Source organism: Pseudocercospora fijiensis, assembly GCF_000340215.1.
Source record: "Pseudocercospora fijiensis CIRAD86 unplaced genomic scaffold MYCFIscaffold_1, whole genome shotgun sequence".
In the NCBI taxonomy this organism is placed as follows: Eukaryota; Fungi; Ascomycota; class Dothideomycetes; order Mycosphaerellales; family Mycosphaerellaceae; genus Pseudocercospora; species Pseudocercospora fijiensis.
Window position 1 is genome coordinate 2,362,461 of NW_006921532.1, and position 23,026 is coordinate 2,385,486.

A 23,026-nucleotide genomic window follows, 5' to 3' on the forward strand; every position below is an offset into this window, starting at 1 on the left:
GCCATGCTTGCCAAAGTCTGCGGGAGAGGCTGTCTGTTCCGTGCCATTATCCGTTCCGGTGAGATCAGGTAAAGTCGGTTGCGCTGAGTCGTGTGGTTCGTGGATGCTCTTCGTTCGGTGTGCTGTAGTGTCTGAATTGGTTTGCTGCCGTCTCGCACTGTAAGGCTTCGCGAAGTCGTCGTGTTGCGAATCGATGGGAACATGGCCATTGGCAGTCGGCACATGGATGGCAGTGTCAACTCTGTTCATTTTCGTTCGATCTCGTGAAGTACTGTGCGGGCGCTCTGTGATGTTCTCGTTGTCGATCGCGCGCAATTCGCGGCGGCCATTAAAGGATTGATGAGGGTACTGTGAAGCAGGGTAATCGTAAGTGGGGCTGAACGCTTTGAAGCGCAGCTCGCGAATGCCCTGAAGAGACATTGCGACTGGCTTGTAGGAAGTGTCTCGGTGTCTCAGGATGCTCGAATGCAAGGTACGAAGCGAAATCGAAGGAGGCCGTGCCGGATGTGATGGACGGAAAGTCTATTGCATCTCAGAAGCAAAGGAATGGGGCGAGGCCACGTGTGCACGTGCGTGCGGTGCGCAAGAGAGGAGGATTACGATATGGCAAACACTGGCGAGTATGTGGTAGCGAGTGGAGGCTGGATGGATGCGCGCGAGCGAGACGTGAGGCATATAATAATGATGATGGAGAGAGGAAGAAACATTCTGTGACGTACCAGCCTGTACACAGGCGCCATGCTTGTTCCTGAATCGCTGGCAGGGCGAGCAGCTCTCTGCAAGGATATCGCCTGCACGAGGCGACCGAATCCAGAAATTGCAGAGTCACGCTTGGAGAGGGCAGAGGAGCCGCTGTTCTGCCTGGACATTGACGCCGACTGGGAGGCGGAGGCCAGAATCAACGGCTGCGGCACCACTTGCGAGCTGACCGAGGCGCGTGAAGCGTGCATCCAGACATGGACGGTGGTGCTGGAGGGGTGCGGTATGCGTGTGCGTGTGCGTGTGCGTGTGCGTGTGCGTGTGCGGGCGAGGGCGAGGGCGAGGGCGAGGGCGAGGGCGAGGGCGGCGAGGGCGAGGCCGACAGAACGGCTGCGCGCGTGCTCTGCAGCCCCGTCATATACCTACAGTCTCAGTCTCGACCGCTGCGACTGCGACTGCCTTCATGATGATGGGCAACGGCGCCAAACTCCCTCCTTGCCCGTGCAGTGTGCCCGCACCCATGTGCATCGCATCGCATCGCATCGCATCGCATCGCATCGCACGCGTATGCGCTTGGACCGGTCCCGTCCACAGCCAACGCTGCTTTTTGTGATGATGAAGGCCGGACCAACCGCATGCACGACCGCGCGTGGAGCGAAGGAGTCGCGCGCTGAGAGAGTTTGGGCTACAGTACACAATGAACGGGAGATGGTGTTGATTGGCGCTGATGCTCATTGGATTACTGCTGTATGTCAGGAAATTTAGTGAGTTTTAGCTGAACCTAGAGCGGAGTCAGGGACACAGTCTTTTACTAGCGATTACTAGGCAACAAGCCACCCGCAATCCTCCAGTTTAGTGGCGTTTGGAACCACTCGGGTTAGTAACGATTTAGGTTAAGAAGGGCGCCTCTCTCGAGCCTATCGGCTGTCGGAAGTAGCTATTTTACAGTAGAAGAGACTATTATAGAAGCGGCTATTTTGCAGTAGAAGAGACTATTATAGAAGCGGCTATTTTGCAGTAGATAAGACTATTATATAGACTAAGATTAAATATACTATTATTGCTATAGAATCGCTATAAAATTACTTTCTTCTACGACTATAGCGGAAGGCTTGCTCTCGCTAATTGCTATCTCTTCGACCTCGTTATTATTATTGCTTAGTACGTAGTCTACGAGTTATTATTAACTTACTACTACTAGCGGTTAACTAGCGGTTACTATATATCCTTATACCTCTTATTTCTCGTCTAACTCGCTCGTTACTAGGCAAGTTATTAGCGGCGTCGTCGTCCGAGTCGTCTGTTATCTAGCTAGTTAATCGCCTAGCGGCTCGCTCGATATCGTCTTCCTTTATATAGTCTATTATTATCTTAATAAGGTCGTCGTCTACGTTATAGAAGATAAGAAGCTCGAAGAAGGAAGAGAGGCCTTTATCGGCGAAGCAATAGTCGTCTATAGCGTAGCCGTTAACCTCTTAAATACCGTATATATAGACCTATAATAGCTTACCCTAATACTAGTAGTTAGTTAAATAGCGAAGGCCTAGCGGCGTAGGTAGACCTCGTACTATTATATCCCCTATTAAATCTACCTCTTTAACGTCGTCTATATCGAGCGGTTATAAGGACTATATATCTAATATTGTCTCGCAGCGCGGTATATATAGTAGAAGAGGTAGAAGGCGCGGAAATAGCCTCGGAGTAAGGTCGCCTAGCGGAGGTAATATAAACATAGGTTATCGAATAGGTAACGACTAAACGCGCCGTTTTAGTAATAGTCGGAGGGTTATATTAGCATAGATATAATGCGTTTCCGGTGTTGTTAGTAGCAATCGAGGGCGAGTTAGTGTCGCTAGTTTAGAAGGTAGCTAAGTTGTCTACTATCGCTCGGTCTTACCTATAAATAGGACCTCTTATAGGTTAGCGATAAACTAGTTAATATTTAGTGCGTAGCAACTGTCTAAGAAGTCCTTTACCTTCCGTACGTAGAAGGCATAGAATAAGTCCTTTATAGAAGGGTTAATAGAAGGGTCGTCCTTTATCCGCTAGTACTTTAGATTTAGTATTTCTACGGCCTCCTTAAAGTGGCCTCGAAGGTCTCTTAATTGAGGTGTTTGTACTAAGGAAACGGCGTCTTCTTCGTAACCTTCGATTACGAGTTACTAAGTGTCGAGAACGCGCTAGTATTCGTAAGCAAACATAACGTTAAGGCCTAGAAACAGCTCGATATATCGTCGCTATTATAGCTTACTAATTTCTAGTCTATTAAATAGGTAGTCTCGTAGAATATAGTAATAAGGTAGGCGGGTTTGAAACTATACGAGGCAGTTACAGCGAGCCGGAGTTATATAGTTATAACTGCGTAGTATGCCCTTATATATAGGCGCCGCCTTAGCTTCTAATTTAATAGCAATATCTACCTATTCTCGAAGGCGATCTTAAGCGGCCGGTAGTTATAGAGACTCGAAGCTTAGAAGGCCCTTTTAGTACTAATATTATATGCCTTTGCTAACCCTATAGCTAGCTAGTTGTGCCTTATAAGCTAGCCTGTCGTCTACCTTAAGAACCTCGAGAATTGTACTATATAGGTTATAGAACACGAGGTTCCGCTTGTTGCGGTTATACTTAATAGTATAGTAGTAACCCTTAAGAGGCGAAGTTGTCCTTATTTGCAGCAACAATAGACTATAGAGCCGTGCCTAAGTAGCCCATTTCCGTAAAGTCTCGCTAGTCTAATTATAGCGTATATATTAGACCTTGTTCTGCTAGTCTATAGGCTTCTTCTCTCCTAACTACTCCTATATCTAATTTATATTAATAGTAACCTCTCCTACGCTGCGGGCGTAGTAGATTACGTAGTAGAATCGCTTTACAATCTCAGGATAATAGGCTTCTAGAAACGAGCGAAGGAAGGTCTCCTTAACGTAGCGCTAGTAGAGATAAATAAGCATAGGTCGCTCTTTAAAGGAGAGATTAATAGCCGCCTGTTCTAAGGCCGAGTCGTCGGTTATAGCTGCAATAGCCTTCTAGTGCGGTAACTACGATTTAATAACTCGAAGTCCGGCTTCTACTAGCTTAGCTTTCTAAGATTCGAGCAGTATATATCCTACTAGCAACTAACACTCTAACCTATTACGAACATGTATAGTAAAAAGGCTCTAGCTAAGGTCGGTAGTCTTATAAGTTGCGTCTAGTAAGAACAACTATATAGCATATAAGTCGGTAATGTTTTAAATTTTTAAAGTTAGTAGTTAGAATAATAGAACGCAAGCTCGTAAGCTTAGTTATACGCCTACCTTCTATAGCAATAGCACTACTAATAACAACAACAACGATAGCTACACTTACATCTCCTGCCTCGCTATTTAATAATACTCGCTACTAGTCGGTTTAGAAGACGATACCGCGCTCTATCTTACCCTTTAGTTTCTTAGAAATCGCCTAGTATTAGAGCTCTTTGCTGTCTATATTATTATAAAGGCCTTTAAGTATAGCAGGAAGGTCGTCTAGCTAAATAGTCGCATTTCCTCGCTTAGTACTACGCACTTTCTTTAGGTTAGGCCTAATCTTCGACTAGGCGATAGTGCTAACCTTTATATACTGTCCGCTAATCTTACTAAACTCGTTCTTTAATAGGCTATTTTTAATAAAGTCTAGTACCTTAGCGACGTTAAATTTGCGCTATTCTATTAACTCCTCGAGGAATACCCTTAGCGCGTTGTTAGCTAACCTAATATCTATATATTTTAGATTATAGTAGTATAGGTTATTACCTACTATAGAAGGGTCGACTCGGTAACGGCGGATACTAATTTTATATAGATTAGCCTCTTCTTTGCTCTAGAAGTACGAGATAACTACGATTGTAGTATTATACGGCTCTTTATTATATTTAGCCTTACGAATGCCCTCCGAGGGCGACCTATTCCGCTACTAATCGCGCCTATAACGATAATACTAGTGCGACCGCTATTGCAATCTATCTTTCGTCCTTTGCGACTTCGCCTCCTTATATATATTGCTTATATAGCCCTTTAGTACCTCGAAGCGCTTAGGCTCGAAAGTTAACCCCTATAGTATATTAAATAGCTGCTTTCGGACATCGATTATATTATATAGTATGCGGTTAGGCCTAAACGGCGGCGGCATAGCGATAATAATAATAACTAGAAAGTGCTATTTAAGCTATTATAGAAAGAGCTAGATCTATATATAAGAAAGGGGCATAGAGATAAGGTTAGAACTAGAAGTATAACCGAGAAGGTTAACACGGTACCAGAATGGGAAAAGCACCGTCGATTACTAGGCAAACCATACTAAGTCAGTGGATAACGCCCTCCGGAAGTAAACCACTGTTGCAAACAGTGGTACGCTAAATTTCCTGACATACAAGAATAGCTGCTCATTGCTCACAGCACCGTCTCCAGCCTCGGCCTCGGCCTCGGCCTCACGCGTCATTCGCGAACGTGGTCACTTTCGCCTCGAAGACTGGGAGCAGTGCTATCGCTGGCCACGGAGACATCGAGCATGTACGCTGGCCTGGCCTGCTGGACGCGGGGGGGGGGGATGAGGTCGAGCCGTCGAAGAGCAGAGCAGATTCCTTAGATCGCCACCACCCATGCAGCTGCGTGCAGATCTCGGAATCTCCTGCGCAACGACGTCTCCCCTGAAAAGTTAAAGCTCCAGTCCCACGAACTGCGATCACACAGATCTGATGAGAGTCAACCCGGCCAGAATCCCAGTCTACCCGACGAACGCCGTACGAGGTTCATGACTTCTTCAGGGGATTGGCTTTGGCATTGGCCGGCGCACGCTCCATCGTGAACGCACGCCCACCATTGGCAATGTCGGGTGTTTTTGATCGTAAAGTGAGATTCCAGATTCCGCAACCCTGCGGTGGGGCTCGTGGTTCGCAACGAATCAGAAGCCTCGCTTCCACGGGCCGCCAGTCTCTACTGTCCCTCCGATGCAACCTTGAAGATGCTGTAGAGTGTAGACAGGCATTTTGGAAATTTTGAGGCAACGTCAGCCTGAATTGATAAATCCCGAAGCTGTGTCAATGACCTTCCGACATTATTTGGACAGCTTAGCCTTCGGGGTGGAAAAGGTCCCTGGCGGGGAGAGTCGACAAGCCTTCGCTGCAGCCTGCAGGCCGCACGCCGCGCGGTGCTCTTGATAATAAGTTGATCCTCTCGCATACCCATGCATGCACAGTGCATGAACTCTGACATTTAGCGGCGGTGCGATGTGCACCACACCAGACGCCTTCCTCGTTAAATAGACTATTATTGGTGCCCAAAGCCTCAAGCAACCTGAAACACACCGGGCAGTTGGCACAGCTTTCGAGGGAAAGAGGCTTTATGGGACAGCAGCCTGCAGGGCGACACGACCTCAAAAAGGTCAGCGGGTCAGACCTGGCTTGATGTATACATTCGTGCGTTGGGCACCTTGCGCGATTCGCCAACCAACGGCCGCTTCGAGTTCTGGCTGACCATTATTAGTGAACGATCAGTAACACTGCACGATCGTCAACTTCCCTTCGAAAGATACATCTATGGCTAATAATGAGGGCCAATTTTACCCTCGGTCCATATTGGGGAGCAGCGGCTCTCGCTCGTCACTGACTCTATCGGCAATACCGCCAGCATCATGCTTGGACACCTTGGCAGTTGCTGTCTCCTCCACTGGTCCAAATAAGACAAAATGCTGGAGTATGAAAATAATGTCGAACACCAGAGAAATGTTTGCCAGCCCGAACTTCAGAGGATTTTGTTCAATCAACCCCGACCAGTCATTCTGCAGACTGCTGTCAATGATGAGCTGGAAAAGGCTCAGAATGCCACCCGTGAAATCAAGCAGCTGCTGTGTGATCGACCAGCCTAGTGTTGACTTTCTGTGAAAGTTTGAGATTGTTTGTGGGATGTATTTGAAAATTGTGAAAGCCAACTTCACGTACTCCATACAGTAGACCTGCAACGACACATCAGCTTTGCATGACCAACAAGCATATTCCGGACAGTGGGTCTAAATAAACCATTTCACACGTGTTCCAGACGTTGTTGGCCATTGCTTGGCTTGCGCCAAATTCAATTTGTGAAGAAATGTCGCCGAGACTTACCAAGTCGATCCATGACCATTTCATTCCATCTGTACCGTTGCCTTCGGCGAAGATTATGGCAAACACTACACCAAGGGCAACAAGTCCGCCGGAAATGAGAGCAAGCGTGATCCGGAGGGCATGTCGCTGAACGTTGGGCTTCTGTTCCCAACCCCAGAGCCGAGGATAGAACTGGCTATAGCAGACTATGCTCATGAGAAAGGCGATTGTTCCGAAAGCCAAATCATTGAAGCGCACCGTTGGCTCTGGCGAATGTGGATGACGAACTGCATATTGGTCTCTGATAACCGGCGAATAGAGGAACAGGAGCGCGCTGAGAGTGTAGCAGCCAAAGCCGAAGACGTTCAGGAGCGGAAAGTCTGGCAGCATGCCTTGCGTGGTTCGTCTGGAGTGGTTGAGGATAGCTTGCGGAAAGAAGGAGACTGTCCACTGCTCCTGATCAGTACGACGCGTGATACGAAGATCGTCGGGCTGTTGTTGCAAAGCGTGAATTGATTTAATAGCAGTGCAAATGCATTTTCAAGACAATGCAATAAGTACATGCTGTGTTCAAGGGATACATACAGCGATGAAGTAAATCCAACCACATAGCCTGCCGGGAAGGAGCTGTAAGCACTGTGGTCATGCTAGGTTGGGAGTCCAAGGGATGGATGTTATACCATGAGACAACTGTCCAGCCTGTGAGAGGTCGAATATCCTCCATCATCGCTAATAAGCTGTACAAATTGTGCCTCGATTGTGTCCAGCTTTATCTCATCATTGCCGAATAATGGCGTGCCTCAAACCGTCGAGGAGATATGCCGTAGATCTGCTGCATCAGCACAAGTATGGTTCGGGAGTGCGTGGCTTGTGTGGCAAGACAGAGAGAAAATACGGCAGCATGTCACGATGCACGCAAAGAATTCGCCATCGGTGAAGTGCCTGCAGTAGTATCGGCCGGCTAGCGCGACATCCCTACTCTTGGCTGATTCAAGATCTCACCTCACTTCACCTAACGCGCATCGGAGCGGCGAAAGCACGCCGAGCTAGTCTCTCGCGCCCTTCAGACATTGCTACTATTGACACGCATAAGGAAACACATCTTTCGAGAAGTTTGCGCGCAGACACTGCTGTCTTCACGAGACATGCGCTGTGGCTTCGCTTCTGCGGGCCTAAAAAACAAGCGACAACGGCGTTGACACGTGCATCCCACTAGGCACTACCCTTCGAACGGCAGCAGCATCAATGGCCGCGCCGGCTTTATCACCGCGACGCGCAAACCGCACTCCGCGCGCGCTGGCATCGATTGAGCCTGCCACCGAGCCACCACACAAGAAGCGGCGATTCCTCCCTGGAGGCCCTGGCGGCGGTGGCAGGTACATCGACGAGGACGGGAACGAGATGACCCGCGCTGAGGCCGTAGCGGCCGGCCTGGTATCGACAGCACCGCGACCGCGCAGACGAGAGCCCAGAGACCCAGTCGCCAGTGCTGCGCGGCAAAGGGCGCCACGAGAGAAGGACAATCACGACAGCAATGACACACCCACCACCACGCGCTCCGCCATGCAGACGCGCCCACGACGTGAGCGCCCAGAACGATACGCTCCCCCGCCGACCACGCCGCGACCTCGCTATAGCAACGCCGCAGCCGCAGCAGCTGCCAGTCAGGCCAGCGATGGTTACAAACCCAGAGAAGAGCGGGGCTGGGAGGAGTTCCACCCAGAGCTTGATCTTGCTGCTGGTCTTTCGCTGTTCTCGGCAGATGAAGTGGATGGCAGGACGAGCAAGAACGACCCCAAGATCCAGAAGCTCAGACTCAATGGCCCGACTTCTATAAATGGTGATGTGGACATGAAAGACGTAGACGCGGAGGATGGGATGTCTCCTGCAAGGCGGAAACCTGGTCGGCCACCAAGACGTCCCGAATCTATGCTTAGTGGGCTTGGATCACCTCCTGCGCCTCGAATAATGCCTCTGCCAACCCACAACCCCAAAGAACGCCTGAACTTGCCGAAGCCGTCCTACCGTCAGTACAACCACTTTCTGCAGTATGAAGAGAATCAGAAGGAGAACAAGGTCAACTACGTTGATCGGACCATGGCCGGAGTCGGCTATCAGGAAACAGATCGCTTTGATCTACCTCCTCACGTACTGATACGGCTTTCCGAGAACCAGCATGTGGAAGACGAGGCCGATGTTAGCCTTCGGCTGGAAAGTGATGGACCTGCTGAGAGTCATCAAGGTCATCCTCCAGTCGGAAGAGTTGAGTACGACATGGACGAGCAGGATGTTGCCTGGCTTGAAGAGGTCAACGAACAGCGCAAGGCGGAAGGCGTGGATGCGATCAAGCCTGCCATCTTTGAAATAACGCTTACACAAATCGAGAAGGAGTACCATGCCCTGGAAAAACGAATCCCAAAACCTCAGCCTCGACATGCTCAAACGCATAGGCCTCGTTCGAGCTCTCAAGCTGCAGTCAATGGTGATCCAAACCCCCCGGGAGACGAGCCAGATAGCAAGTGCTCGATTTGCGACGATGGTGACTGCGAGAACGCCAACGCTATAATCTTCTGCGATGGGTGTGATTTAGCCGTCCATCAGGAGTGCTATGGAGTCCCGTTCATCCCTGAAGGTCAATGGTTCTGCCGCAAGTGTAAAGAGATTGGTCGCGGAACGCCCACGTGCATCTTCTGCCCGAATGTGGATGGCGCCTTCAAACAGACCAGCACTCTTAGATGGAGTCACCTGCTATGCGCTATCTGGATCCCCGAAGTGACGATTGCTAACATGACGTTCATGGAGCCGATTCAGGATGTCGACAAGGTACCTAAGCCGAGATGGAAGCTGAGTTGCTACATCTGTGAGCAGAAAATGGGAGCATGCATTCAGTGTGGCAACAAAACCTGCTACCGGGCGTTCCACGTTACATGTGCGCGACGAGCCAGACTCTTCTTGAAGATGAAGTCTCAGAACCAGGGTTCAATCGACACGACATCTCTGAAAGCATTCTGCGACAGACATGTTCCCCCAGACTGGCGTCGCACGCACGACACTGAAAATGCAATCCAAGAGGCTAGGCGCTGGTACAAGCACACGATGAGGGATCGCAAGTGGGCAGACAATCAAGCTACTGCCCTCGAGCTCGGCGCGCCACCACCTCCTGACGGCGGTTTCTCAGCAGAGGGGCCTTCGGCAGAAGACACAATAGCAGTCACCAAAAGACGCAACAAAAAAGACCCAAAGATGAATTGGCGCTTGCCATCTGGCGCGCCCGTCGTTCCGGCAGTCGTCTACAACACAGTAGAAACAAGTCTTACTCGCTTCACCATTCGTAGGCGGAAGGAGTTTGTGGAGAAGGCTTGCAGATACTGGACACTGAAACGCGAGGCTCGCCGAGGCGCCGCTCTTCTCAAGCGACTTCAGCTGCAGATGGAGAGCTTCTCTAGCATGGAGGTTACTCGTCGCAACTTTGCAGGCATGGGCTCTGCCGGCGGACCTCGCTTGCAACGTCGCATCGATTTCGCTGAAATGCTCCAGAAGGACATGGGATACTTGAAGGACCTCACTGCTGCGGTGAAATCTCGTGAGCTCCTACGCCTGCAGGAGATTGAACTTCTCCGTGAGCTCGTCGACACCGTCTACTTCCCTGTACCGCCTATGCTGTGGCCAATCTTGAACCGTGCCCAAAAGTAAGTCTTGGCGTTGTTCACAAGAGACTCCTCACTAACCAAAGCGCAGGCTCGACGAGAAGACCCGCGCCTTCCGGCCTGGTCTTGATATGCTTGCACAACGACTCCGTGAGCGCTATTACACATCTGTGTCCGACTTCTCGCGTGACCTGACGAAGGTTTTCAGCGATGCCTTCGCTGCTAAGGACGGCGAAGCTGCCGCTGGTGCCGACATTGAGACGATCCATACTCAGCTGAATGAGATCCGACCAGGGACCGCAGAACACATGAAGTTGACCCAAGAGCAGAAAGACCTGAAGAGACTCGCCAAGCGCATCATCAAAGCCATCAAGGAGCCGCTTGAGGAAGCTACCAAGAAGGAGGCCGAGCTTCGTGGTCGGGAGCTGGAGGAGGAACTCCGCAAGCTGGATGCGATGGGCATTTTTGCAACAGCCGCGGTCAATGGTGAGGAAGAAGTCGAATCCACTCGAAAGCGCCGATCAGGTTCTGATGCTTCAGCTATCGCAGGTGCTGAAGACCAGGTGCAGACCAACGGCGACGTCGATATGCCTGACGCCGATGCCGACGAGCACACAGACGAGGCAGTGATCCACCTCAATGTGGCGGGCAGAGAAGACACGGTACCCGTGCCAAACAAGAAGAATACAGCTGCATCTAAAGCCGCCAGCTATGCCTCTTCTGTTGCTGATCAGACCAGTGAGGCGAGCAAGAAGAAGCCAACGGAGCCGCTATCTCCACCCATTTCGCGGTCATCATCTGCACCAAATAGCTCTGCAAGTGGCGAATCCAGCAATGCGGAACCTCATGACGTGTTTGCTGAAGGTGGAGTGCCTTGGTATCTCATGCCCTTCGATCCGGTCGGGACTACTATTCACGAAGAACGATATACTGGACGCGAAGTGCTACGAGCCATGTCAGAAGAGCTCTCGGACATGGACGAGGATACTTTGACTGAACTTGCCGGTGTAGAAGGCACGGCACTAGCAAAGTCGGCAGGCAATAGTGGTGGAAGCGTGAACGGCACTCCGGCGTCTGCATCGGGTGTCAAGAAGGCGGCGAGTAACAAGAAGAAGAGACCGAAGCGATGGCATTGGTCTAGATAGGAACTTTACTCAACCATTGGAATGGCGTTGGAGGAGGAGCATCGATAGACAGACAGCGAGGAGCATTTGGGTCGGGGTTATTATGGCGATGTGCGGCCTACCACTGAACGCAAAGAGCTTGTCACGATATCGGGAAGAACAGGCCCTCGAAGGCAGATTCTGAATGCTTAGCTTCGTCACGTCATGAACCCTTCACGATCATATCTCATTACCCGTACTGCCTCAAAGCTTCGGCTTCGTCGTTGCCTGCAAATTCTCCTCACTTGCACCGTTGTCTGTCCTCGCCAAAATCCACTCACTCACATCTTTCGCAAACTTGAACTTATCCTCTCCCGGCTCCGCATGCAATTTATGATACCACCCATCATAAATCCTAAACTCCTTATCCCCAACCTCTACTTCCTCTTCAAACCATTTCCTACAAGCCTCCCAATCCAAAACTTGATCCCCAGAGCCAAATCCAACCCACACACTCATCTTATCGTCCCCCTCATCTCTTATCCTCACCCTCCCTTCCTCCAACTCCGCCGCCCGATCAATCATCGCGCCCAAACCTTCTAATGTGCCGGTATCATGACATAAAGGATCTTCATCCCATTCTCTACCCACTTCCGGATCTCGACAGATTTTCCCGACGTCGAGTTTCTGCAGCATTTGCGCGTGAGGGAGGATCTTTGCTAGGATCTTTCCCGCGAGAACGGTCATTTTCCATGGCATGGCGGTTGGGTGGAGACGGATGTATGGAGCTTCGGCCAAATACCCTCGAATCTGGCGCTTGATGTTTTGGGGGGCTGTGGCGGCGTAGTAGAGGATTTCTCCTCCGCCCATGCTGTGGCCCATCAAGAAGAGAGGGATTTTGTGCTCTTCGGGTGGGAGGGCGTGGATGAAGTCGGTGATGTCGGACATTGTGAGGGATGTTGGACCTGTGAGGCCTTTTTGGGAGGGTTTGGTTACGCTGCGGCCCCAGCCTCTTTGGTCGTAGGAGTAGACTTTTATTCCGGCTGAGGCGAGGGTTGGGAAGAGGATTCCGTAGAAATTGCAGTGGTCGCTGAAGCCGTGCACGAAGACGAGACGGACGATGATCGTTGTGGATGGGTGCCAGGTTTTTGTGTAGAGGGGTGTGCCGTCGGATGTTGAGAGGGACGCTTCTGTGGTTTTTATATTTGCGATACTTACGGTAGACATTTTGGCGGTTTGATGTGAGGTGTTAGGATGGAGAGGGAGTGGGCGTGAGAGACTGAGTATGGTCTTCACATGGAAGCTTGAATGAGAGCCGAGGCTGAGCTATTCTAGAAAGTCTTTGATTATCGATGACTTACGTGAAGTCTTCTTCGTCGCAGGTCTGTTGATGAAGTGTTGTTGTTGTGCTCGGGATGTGTTCAAGCATTGTTCTAGAATATTGGTGTCCTGGTTGTCAGAAAGTCAACCTGTCGCGTGGAAGCTTTTCATCACGGTGAGCCAAGGTATAAGTGTTACTCTAGCATCATCGAACAAAGTCGCTCGCATTCATATCAACATCGGAGCAGCTGCAACACATTATCAGAGGCGCGCGCGAGAAGGTCGACAGGACTTGCTTGATACGAAAGATGACCAGAATGTCCGGGTAAGTGACACTTCTTTCCGACCTCCGCCTCATGTCGCATGTCGCGTCTAACCGCTCTCTCTCGACATTACAGAGCATGGCAGAACGTCGGTCGCAACAACACCAACAACAACAACAACCGTAAAGGCTCGGGCACGGGCACGCCGCAGAATCGATCCAACACCACGTCGCCGGCTCCATCGAACACCTCGCAGCCACCAAAGCAAGAGAGCATCCCTGCTCCTCCTCTCCCACCCACCGCCAATGTCTGGCAACAGAAAGCAACAGAGCGACAAGCAGCAGCAGCAAGCTCGGGTGGAAGTGGAAATGCAGGTGCAAGTGGAAGTGCGAGTGGAAGCAATGCGCCTCATCAAGCCTCTACACCCACCATCTCTGAACCACATACTCCGCTAAATGGCTTCGACACATCTGCCACCAAAGCCTTCTTGAACCGAGACGCGCCTTCCATGCCACCTACCTACAAGTCTTCGGCTGACTCCAGCACAAGTATATCCACGCCCAGAGAGAGCTTCCTAGAACGGTAGAACCCATGCTGACTGTAGTTTCTCAGCTATCAATCCATCCAACATGGCTAACGGCACTCCCTTCCTCAAACATTTAGCGAAAGAGATATCTAAGACTGAAGCTGGGGGCTGAGGAATCTCAGAGCTGAAGGCGAAGATACGACAAGAGATAGAAGAGCTCCGGATTATTGGGAGCCAAAGAGTCAAGCACAAGCCCCGGCGAGCATGGCCGAGACACAGAAGAAGGGGCAAGACAGATCTCGGACGACCAGGAACTTGAGCTTTCGAAAGCGAGGCAACACTCGCTGCTCGAGTAACACCGCCATCATGATTTGGGCCGGAGCAGGGAAACTTCCGTATTTTGGGCTGCTTACGATTCGAGAAGAAGCGACGGCATCTTTTGGACGGCACGTTTCAGACGGAGCTGTAAATATTGGCGCACTGCACTCGCTGGGAAGGAATTATAGAAGATCCATCACTAGTGTACTCATTACAACCTTCACATCATGTACCACCACCACCTCTCCTCCCAGCCCTTCCATCTGTCCTCTTCCGACTCCAATCCACATCCTTCAACAAAGGCACCTGCTGCTGATCGCCCCTTCCCCTTCTCCTCACTACACTAACCGGTCTCCTACCCTCAGCCTCAGCATCCTCAACATTCCACTCCCCACCAGACAACAAATTATTCAAAGCCCCACCTTTCTTCCTCATCAACTCTTCAAACCCACCTTCCTCCTGAATCCTACCCTGATCCAAAACCACAACTCGTTCCGCCATCTCCATCATATCTTTATGATGCGTGATGATAATAATCGTGATCTCTCGGCTCCTGTCTTCGACAAGCTCTCGAATCGTCTGGCGAATCATATTCGAAGACTCCACATCGAGAGCTGAGGTAGCTTCATCCAAGATCAGAACGGAAGGATTACGCACGAGCGCTCTCGCGATCGCGATACGTTGCGCTTGACCTCCTGAGAGTCCGATTCCCCCTTCGCCGATGGGCGTGTTGTAGGCTTGAGGTAAGGAGAGAATGAACTCGTGGATTGTGGCTGCTTGGGCTGCCGAGGAGATATGAGCGGGTGTGTTCCGAGGATGGTCTTTGGGGAGACCGTATGCGATGTTTTCTGAGACTGTGGCGGCGAAGAGGGTTGGCGTCTGAGAGACAGGCACGATCATGGCTCGGAGGGATGGTGTGTAGATGTGTTTGATGTCGCGGCCGCCGAAGGTCAGGTCGCCAGGTCTGGAGCCTGGCACGGTCGCTGTGCTGTAAAGGTCGAGGAGGAGGTTCGCGATTGTGGACTTTCCGCTTCCTGAGCCGCCAACGATGGCCGTGACGGTGTTGGGTTGGAGCCTAAGGTTGATGTTTTTGAGAATTGTTTGTTCGGGACGAGATGGGTAGCAGAAGCGAAGGTTGTCAAGGACGATGTCGCCGACCGTGGTGATGCGAGTATCTCCGAGATGCTCGTGGGAGTCTTTGGGCATCTTGGCGAGACGAAGAAGCCTTGAAGCTGTGTCCTTCGAACTGCCGATTTGAGGTATGAAGCCCAGTATAGCGCTCACATTGGTGATGGTGAAGATGAGCATTGTGAAGACTTGCAGTACGTCCTTGACGGCGACGCCTTGAGTGACAAATTTGGCGCCAACGTACATGATCATTGCTGTGCTGAATGCGCCTGCGGAGTCGGACAGACCAAAGAAGAATCCTGCATAGGCAGATCGCTTCATACCGACGCGAAGCGTATAATCGGTCGCTTTGACGTATTTGGCCAGGAAATGCTTCTCCAGAGTCAAGGCACGAACAGTCTTGATGTTGGTGAATGTCTCTGTGAAGATGGCAGAGGCAGCTTCGGACGCATCATTGCTTAGCCCTTCCCATTTCTCGGAGACGGCCGCAAACACCTTCGTCACTCCAAAGATGTAGGGCGCGATTGAAAGCGCGATGAGTGTCATTTTCCACTGAGAGCTCATCGCCCATGCCAGTGAGACGAGCGTCATTAGAGCAGCGACGTACGTTAGTGCTGCAAAACGACCAAGCAAGTTTCGCATCTCTTCGGCATTGCGGTCGAGACTCTCCGTCAGTCTTGAGACACCATTCTCCTCTTTCTCGAAGAAGTCTCTACTTTGGTCCAGAATACGTTCATACGCATTGAGACGCACAGCGTCGACCCACCACTGACCACATATTTCGAGGAGCAGACGGTATGTGTACGTCCCAGAGGCGTCAACCAAGGCAATGCCTAGAATTGCAAGCGCGTAGACAAGTTGCTTATTCTTTGCACCTCCAGGAATGGCGTAGGTCTCCAGTAGCTTCGACAGCACGAATGAGAATATCGGAGAGCTCACAGCATGAATGGTGGCCCCCAACCAGCCGACTATCAACACAACACGGGCTTGCCAGCTGAGGTTCGGCCATATAGTGCGAAAGATGACCTTGAGCTTCTTGTTGTTCTCCTCGATGTCCGTCTCAGCTTCACCGCCGCCTTCCAATTTTGCCAGCGCGTCCTCTGGGCCAGTCAACGGTATCTCTTCAATATCTTGAAGTGGTCGTCTTTTCCTCGCTGCACCAGAGACCGGCCGTCTAGCTTCGGCAGCAAACATTCCAGTCTGATTGACAAGCTTCTCAAACGCTTGCGACCAACGCGTAGCACCACCCGGACTGCTGCGATCTGAAGGCGTGGTTTGAGTCGGTGAAGGCGGCGAGCGTTTCTGCCCAATTCCTGGTGTGTCTACAGGAGAGAAATTTCCAGCCAAGCGCATCCATGGCGATGCGAAGGCTGATGAAGGACCTGTCTGGTATGCACGCATCATAGGCATTGGGCTGCCCTCTTGAAAGACATTAGGCAACTTTGACTGCCTTTTGATCTTGGTCTCAGTTCTGGTCAGCGCTGCATCGAGAGGATCGAAGTACGAGCCGGAGCGATCGTGGTAGATGTGAAGTGACTCCAATGAGTCCGTGTCCATAAGCGATTCTTCATCGGTCGAGTGGCGGGCTAAAAGAGGTGAGTTCAACATTTTCTCTTCCTCGGAGAGGAAATCTTGGAACGGCGTTCCTTTCATCTTCTCCATATGCTTGCGATAACCTTCTTGTACGAGTCTGCTGTTCTCCAGAAGGTAGATGTAGTCGTCAGGTGTGATCTGAGAGATATCGTGGGTGATGATGATAGTGGTCTTGCCCTGACGCCAACGCCGGATCGCTTCCATGATGAGAGTCCTAGTGATGTGGTCGAGCGCGCTTGTAGACTCATCTAAGATCAGCACTGGCGTGTCTCTTATCCTGGCTCTTGCTAATGCCACACGCTGACGTTGACCTCCAGACATATTGCCACCTTTAAAGCCTACCATAGTATCAAGCCCTTGGGGCATGTCGTTGATCATTAGTTGCAACAGCGCAAACTGTACGGCTTCTAAGATCTCCTCGCTTTGCACTTCGCCGTAGTGCTCGCCTCGACCAAAGGCAATGTTTCTGAACATCGTATCATTGAACAGAAGGCTGGTCTGCTCAACCAACGTGACATTGGTCCGTAGCCATGCGGTGTCTAATGACTCAAGCGGAAGGCCGTCCACGAAGATCGTTTCCGGCGGCGATGTGTAAAAGCGCATCAGCAGTTGACTGATAGTGCTCTTGCCGGACCCAGACCTCCCAATCAGGAACGTGATCTCACCGCTGCGGATCTGCAGGTTGATGTCTTGAACAGCAAGTATGTCCTTTCGTGATGGGTATGCGAAGGTGAGACCCCTGACCTCGATGTCGCCTTTGCATTGTCCGGGTGAGAGCAAGCGATCCTTCTTTTCTGCTAACGACTTGTCCTCTACGGAAGCCATGATTTTTCGCAGCGTGTGGCCAGCAGTACGGCCTTTCTCAAGAACAATCATCTGTGGCAGAATACCTTGAATGGCCTGGAAAGCGCCAATTGCCGAGAAGAAGGTCGTAACCACGTCTCCAGAGTCGATGTGGCCTTGAGCGATCAGCACTCCGCCATAGTAGAAGCCTTGGACGAACATGGACACGGAAAGCATGACCACGAAAGCCATCTGAAGGGCGCTCGAATGTGCGACCCATCCGTACCACCGTGCAGCCTTTGCGATGGCGTCGTAATACTTGTCGCGTTCTAGTCCCTGGCCATTGAAGCATTTCACAGTCTCTATGGCGGCAAAAGCGCTAGTAGAGTACTTTTGAGCTTCTGTGAGCTTCTCTTGCTGTTTCAACAAATTCTTCTGCATGCCATTGCCTGCCCACACCGCAAGCGCCAGAATGACAGGCGATGAAGCAAGCGTTACGAGTGTGAGCTTCCATGACTTGAGAAATGCTTGAAGTAAGGAGAGAATTGCGGTCGCGGCCAATGCAAACATCGATCCTAGAGGCTGCGCACTTGCCAGTTGAAGCTCACGAATCTGAGCTTGCATTCTTGGCAACTGTGCTCCGATACCATTTTTTCGCATATCGTACCATTCCACCTCCTTATCAAGAAGCCCATAGAAGAGTCGATCGCGTGCGCTCTTGGCCTGCAGCTCACCAAAGGCAAGCCAGGCCATGAACTCGAGGGAATGCAGAACCCAGTTTGCAGCAGCAATGATCGTGAGGTAAAGGACATATTTCGACTCGCGTTTCATGAATGCTTCATTTTCGAGAGTCCCCGCAGCGTAGCGCGTGAAGCCGTCGAACAGCTCGCCGACAACCAGGCTCTGTGCAGGACTGGTTGCACCAGCTGCGATCGAGACAACGATGCCAAACACCAGAAGAGGTACATTCCTTCTGGTTGTGAAAGCGAAGAGCGCCCGCCATGGCGCCGCTTCTTGCTGTTCGTAGGTGCTAGAGTCAGACGCTACAGACTCTGCAATGCTCTCATTTGATGTGTTCCGTGAGTGTTTGCCATGCTTCCTCGACTTTTCCGCAGCCATTGAAGCTAGATGGAAGATGCCATTCGGTCTCGTGGTTCTGCGGGCTGAAGAGCTTGACAGCTGCAAAAGTGTTTGAGGTGTCGAGATCTCCTCGCACGGGCCATTCTAGAATTCGAGTGAAGTTGCATTTGGACTTCGTGAACAAGGGCTTCGAGATGGGGACCAAGAATGTTCCTTAGTATTGTTCTTCACCAGCGCCAAGCCCACTACCTTTTATCTACTTTCTCTGCAGCTGTAAGCCGAACGTCGTTTAACCAGTGTACGGCATTATTGGACTCAACACGACCAACACACAATGTGTCCTCCCTCTGTCAAGGTTTACATCGACGTACTGCATATCGTTCGCGGCAGCTTTTGACGCCGGACAACAGTCATGAGCGGTAGGTAATCTTGACGCGACACGATTTCCAGCGTGGCGGTATTTGTCCTTTTGCGCTGAAGCTGCGGTAGTTGACTTTCTGCAGGTGGATGGATTTGCTAACGGCATTCTTAACGGCTCGGGGCACAGGCAAGAGCTTCGGTAATCGCAATGTCGCTTCATGAAGAGGACTTTTCGGCTTTGGCCTTCTCGCAAATCCAATCATTGAGGCCAGCTCGGTTTCTGTGCATAGTCAGAGATAGTGTCATTAGTTCAGGACCTCAACATTCTCACCTGGCGATCTCAATGGCATAGAACTGCATGCGCACAGCTTTCACGTATCAGCAACATCACATCTACATCATGTCTTCCAATGCTCACCGAAAATGCTTCCGGTTTCACTATACTCCGTAGCAGGGTTTGCCCGCAGCATCGTGCCAAAGTTGTAGTCCTCCACCTTGTTCTCATACGCGTTTATGAAGTTACGCCACTTCTCCTTGCCAGCCTTGCTCTTCATTTCGTCCTCGTTTATGGTGGCTTTGAGATCGAAGTCTGGAAATTCGGTGTTGAAGTGCTCGAGGATCTCGTCGTCCATCTTGGTGAGTCGCAGCTTGGAGCCAGGCATCTTTTCAAGAATGGCCCAGTAGGTGGACATGTGCTCAACGACTGCGCCCATATCAGATCGTAAAGCTTTAGATATGGTCTCTCTCGGCGTACCTTTCACGGCGAACTGCTTCTCGATCTCCTCGAAGTTCTCAGTCTCTTCAGGGTTGATTGGTTGTCCATTTGGGCCGGTGAGCGACATCTTGTCCTAGGTGGTTGGCGAGATCGAATTCGAGATCTGAGTAAGTCGTGATAGCTCGGTAATATGGAGTCCTGTGAAGATAGATCTCCGAGTACACTCCATATATGTCGCGCAAAGACACTTTCAGGGTGCACCAAATCTTTTGCCAGTGACGCATCCACGAGGTGAACCCCCACCTTCCCGACCCCAGTCTCCTTGGCGTCCGTGTTGCTCCTTCTCCCATACATCAACATGAACAGGACGCTCATCGTTCCGCTGCAGACGCACGCGATGCGCTGGCATAGATCACTGATGAATCTAGCCACATCTCGCTCCAATCGCACGAAGGACCAGTACGACCATGCGTTCGCCTCCCACATCGCGATCAGAACAACGCGACCGAGTAGTATGCTGTGGCCCATCATGAGAGGATAAGGTCGAACAACGAGTTTGCACTTATGAAAGACCTCATTACCTTGCGAGGATGCCACTATAGCTGCTCCGCTCCAGGAACGAAATGACGCAGTCCAAAATGGCCCCCATAGCGCCTTTGATGGAGTATCCGTATGAAGCATTGACCAAAGCGCGATGCAATACCGCCCTCTCTACGCGTACATTTCCCGTAAACATGACTGATTACGTTTCCGCGGCCGAGACACAAAGATCGGGGACGTCATTGGACTGGATCGCACAGAAGCCACTGAAGACTCTTTACGAAAGCAGCATCCGTCTTTCAGGCAATGACACCAGCAAAGATAGACGACGAATTCAAGTGGCAAATTCTGGAGTTCTTTGTAACGAGCCATGGCCGGTCGTGGTATTCAAAACGACAATGGCCCCGAGAGACCTGCTTTGTTTTGGATCACCCCAAGGCCATATCGTGATCGAGGAAGTGGGTGTGCCTTAGAACACAAATCAAGCATCGACCGTAGTAATGATAGTATTTGCAAGATACATTGGCCTAGTGTGTGTCCTTATCGCGGCTGGCAGGGCTGCCAAGACAGCAGGTTGTGGCAAGGCTCTCGCCAACGGCATCAAAACCGGGGCCGCAGGCCAAAGCAACAATGTCAGCATTACGAGCAACGGAATCAAGCGATCGTATCTGCTTCATCTACCCAAGAAATATTCTGCAAATGCGGCACACGGGTTGATATTCTCGTTCCACGGCAGAGGTGAGAGCGGTGCGAAACAGGAGAAGGTTTCGAGATTTTCGGCCTCGACGGTCAACCCGCATATGATCGTGGCTTATCCCAATGGCGTCGACAATCAATGGCAAGGAGATCCGAAAGCCAAGACTAATGACATCGGTTTCACGATGGACATGATCAAACAGATCAGCAACCAATACTGTGTCGACGACGCGATGATATATGCCACAGGCAAGAGCAACGGAGGGGGGTTTGCGGTAAACATTCTTGCTTGCGACCCCAATGCATCAAGGAAGATTGCAGCTTTCGGTGGCTTTGCTGGAGCATATTATGTGCAAGATGGAAAGCAAGTGAGCAGCTGCGATGGAAGCACTTATCCCGTCGTATGCAACCCAGGACGAAAACCGGTACCGATTTTCGAAACGCATGGATCCAAGGACGATGTGATTCCTTATCCTGGAGGCGCGAGAAGGACAAAATGCTTACCGTCCCTACCGCATTTCATGACTGAATGGTCAAAGCGAAATGGCCTTGGTTCGACAAATGCTTCCACCGCACTCGCTGGCGGAAAAGTGATTAGATATGAATTCGGCAGCAAGAATGGCCTGAAAGGCATCAACACGCACTACTGGGTATCTGATCTGGGACACAAGTGGCCTGATACTGTTACCAATGGAGACGGGTGTTGTTCGTACATCAACGCCTCTATGCTCTTTCTTGACTGGGCGAAGAGATGGACGCTTTCGTCCACGCCGAGCACTTCAGTATCCGCAAGCAAATCCTTGGCCTCCTCGATCCAACCCACATCGTCGGTGGGCACCAAGACAAGTTCAAAGACCACAAGCAAGTCCGCCACCAATACTCCTTCGTCCTCTGAATATCCTTCGCCTTCATGTCCTGGAGCAAATGGGACGGTATGGAAGACTCCTGAAGGAACCAAGTTCAAAATTTTGTGCGGCTTTGACACCACGGCATCAGTTTATAACGGACCAATCTCCAACCTCAAAAGCTTTGGCAAGTGCATCAAGGCTTGCCAGGGGGACACAGCCTGCGGACATGCTGTGTATAATGGAGTCTGCTACCTGAAAAAAGCCGTGAAAGGCCTTGCGAAGAAGGGCTCCAACGTGAACCGTGTTGCGATCAGAAGCAACTGATTACAGCCTGATGATGTTTAACGATCTCTCCTTGTTCTTACGAATGCTATGTATCAACTACTCCACATCTTCCCCAGCTTCATCAAGAATACATCACCAACAACCACCCTCTCCACCATCTCTCGGTTACTTCCCGCTGCTCCTTCCCAATGCGTAATAAAGCAAAACTCTATGCCGCCAAGTGCGTGGGATGCTGATCATCTTCAAGCAAAATCATCTCTGCAACCCTTCTGACTCGTATCTGAGGATGTATCTCGGATGCGGGTGGAGGAGATAAGCGCGTTCGCTTAAGTGCATGGGTGTATGCCGACTTGCGCCGTCTGAGAAGATCACAAGGCATCGACAAAGGATGCTGCGGTAAGTACTCCGAGAGGATGATGTGTGATGCTCATGGTCGCGTCTAGATCCGGAGCATGACTCGCTTTATTATGTGACGGAGCGCAAAGTCGTCAGATCGGATTGCAGGAGTTGTGTGTGAAATCATGCGATGTGGCGAAGCGACGCGAGGCTGAGGAGGAGGAGGAGGAGGAGTTGTTATCATCATGTCGGTCTCCAACGCCAAGACTGCCTTTCCGATGCTCGACGCAACTACTCGACTATATGCCATGCTGTCTCTGGATCATGATCAACGATGAAGAGAGATGAGAAGGAAGTAAATCAAAAGCTGCTGACGACGCAATAAGGCTCATCACGAGCACGAGCACGAGCCCGAGCCCATCCTTCCAGCAGCTGCACTCCACGGTGATCTCGAAGCCAAAGTCTTGCACATCATCAGCTTTCCAGGCTGCTGGGCTCTGGGAGACGATTGGACACCTTGATGGTCGCCCGCGAACAGTGGTACCTGCATGGTCAAATCGCGCCAACGGAGAAGGCATCCCACGTGGAAATGAATCGCTTTTATTACAGCGTCTGAACACATCGGAGCGAAAGTTAGTGCCCGGTGCCCTGGTAGGTGCATAGTATACTGAGAATGTTGCCTGTGGCGC

The 23,026-nt window shown here is 51.0% G+C and overlaps 7 protein-coding genes across 7 annotated transcripts; 3 read left to right on the plus strand and 4 right to left on the minus strand.

The window, feature by feature from the left end:
* Positions 1 to 738: 738 nt before the first annotated feature.
* MYCFIDRAFT_192025 (uncharacterized protein) lies at positions 739 to 2,227 on the plus strand (the record flags this gene model as incomplete). Its single annotated transcript, XM_007922832.1, has 3 exons — positions 739 to 1,446; positions 1,769 to 1,860; positions 2,221 to 2,227. 3 exons carry the CDS (start codon positions 739 to 741, stop codon positions 2,225 to 2,227), a joined length of 807 nt encoding a protein of 268 aa, XP_007921023.1.
* A 4,049-nt stretch (positions 2,228 to 6,276) lies between these two features.
* On the minus strand, positions 6,277 to 7,411 carry MYCFIDRAFT_28461 (uncharacterized protein; the record flags this gene model as incomplete). Its single annotated transcript, XM_007921681.1, has 3 exons — positions 6,277 to 6,669; positions 6,818 to 7,246; positions 7,382 to 7,411. Coding segments are annotated over 3 exons (852 nt in total), but the record flags the coding sequence as incomplete, so codon positions are not given.
* Positions 7,412 to 8,041: 630 nt separating this feature from the next.
* Positions 8,042 to 11,038, plus strand: MYCFIDRAFT_212971 (uncharacterized protein; the record flags this gene model as incomplete). Its single annotated transcript, XM_007922833.1, has 3 exons — positions 8,042 to 10,485; positions 10,535 to 10,929; positions 11,013 to 11,038. 3 exons carry the CDS (start codon positions 8,042 to 8,044, stop codon positions 11,036 to 11,038), a joined length of 2,865 nt encoding a protein of 954 aa, XP_007921024.1.
* A 680-nt stretch (positions 11,039 to 11,718) lies between these two features.
* On the minus strand, positions 11,719 to 13,002 carry MYCFIDRAFT_209571 (uncharacterized protein). The gene has a single exon (XM_007922834.1). It carries the CDS (start codon positions 12,771 to 12,773, stop codon positions 11,811 to 11,813), a length of 963 nt encoding a protein of 320 aa, XP_007921025.1. The 5' UTR covers positions 12,774 to 13,002; the 3' UTR covers positions 11,719 to 11,810.
* A 1,196-nt stretch (positions 13,003 to 14,198) lies between these two features.
* MYCFIDRAFT_217198 (putative ABC transporter, ABC-B family, MDR type) lies at positions 14,199 to 18,596 on the minus strand (the record flags this gene model as incomplete). Its single annotated transcript, XM_007924100.1, has 1 exon — positions 14,199 to 18,596. One exon carries the CDS (start codon positions 18,594 to 18,596, stop codon positions 14,199 to 14,201), a length of 4,398 nt encoding a protein of 1,465 aa, XP_007922291.1.
* Positions 18,597 to 18,753: 157 nt separating this feature from the next.
* Positions 18,754 to 19,851, minus strand: MYCFIDRAFT_54800 (uncharacterized protein). Its single transcript, XM_007921911.1, has 4 exons — positions 19,672 to 19,851; positions 19,336 to 19,620; positions 19,249 to 19,285; positions 18,754 to 19,197 (listed from the first exon to the last, which is right to left on the minus strand). The coding sequence occupies exons 1-4, from the start codon at positions 19,757 to 19,759 to the stop codon at positions 19,134 to 19,136; spliced, it is 474 nt and encodes a 157-aa protein (XP_007920102.1). The 5' UTR covers positions 19,760 to 19,851; the 3' UTR covers positions 18,754 to 19,133.
* Positions 19,852 to 20,693: 842 nt separating this feature from the next.
* On the plus strand, positions 20,694 to 21,629 carry MYCFIDRAFT_15917 (carbohydrate esterase family 1 protein; the record flags this gene model as incomplete). Its single annotated transcript, XM_007921464.1, has 1 exon — positions 20,694 to 21,629. A coding segment is annotated over one exon (936 nt), but the record flags the coding sequence as incomplete, so codon positions are not given.
* Between the last annotated feature and the right edge of the window lie 1,397 nt (positions 21,630 to 23,026).

Coding starts and splice junctions, on each gene's coding strand:
- MYCFIDRAFT_209571 (XM_007922834.1), bottom strand. CDS start 12,773: ATGTCTACCGTAAGTATCGCAAATATAAAAACCACAGAAGCGTCCCTC.
- MYCFIDRAFT_54800 (XM_007921911.1), bottom strand. CDS start 19,759: ATGTCGCTCACCGGCCCAAATGGACAACCAATCAACCCTGAAGAGACT. Junction 19,621..19,671: donor GAAGCAGTTCGCCGTGAAAG/GTACGCCGAGAG, acceptor ATATGGGCGCAG/TCGTTGAGCACATGTCCACC. Junction 19,198..19,248: donor TATGCCATTGAGATCGCCAG/GTGAGAATGTTG, acceptor GACTATGCACAG/AAACCGAGCTGGCCTCAATG.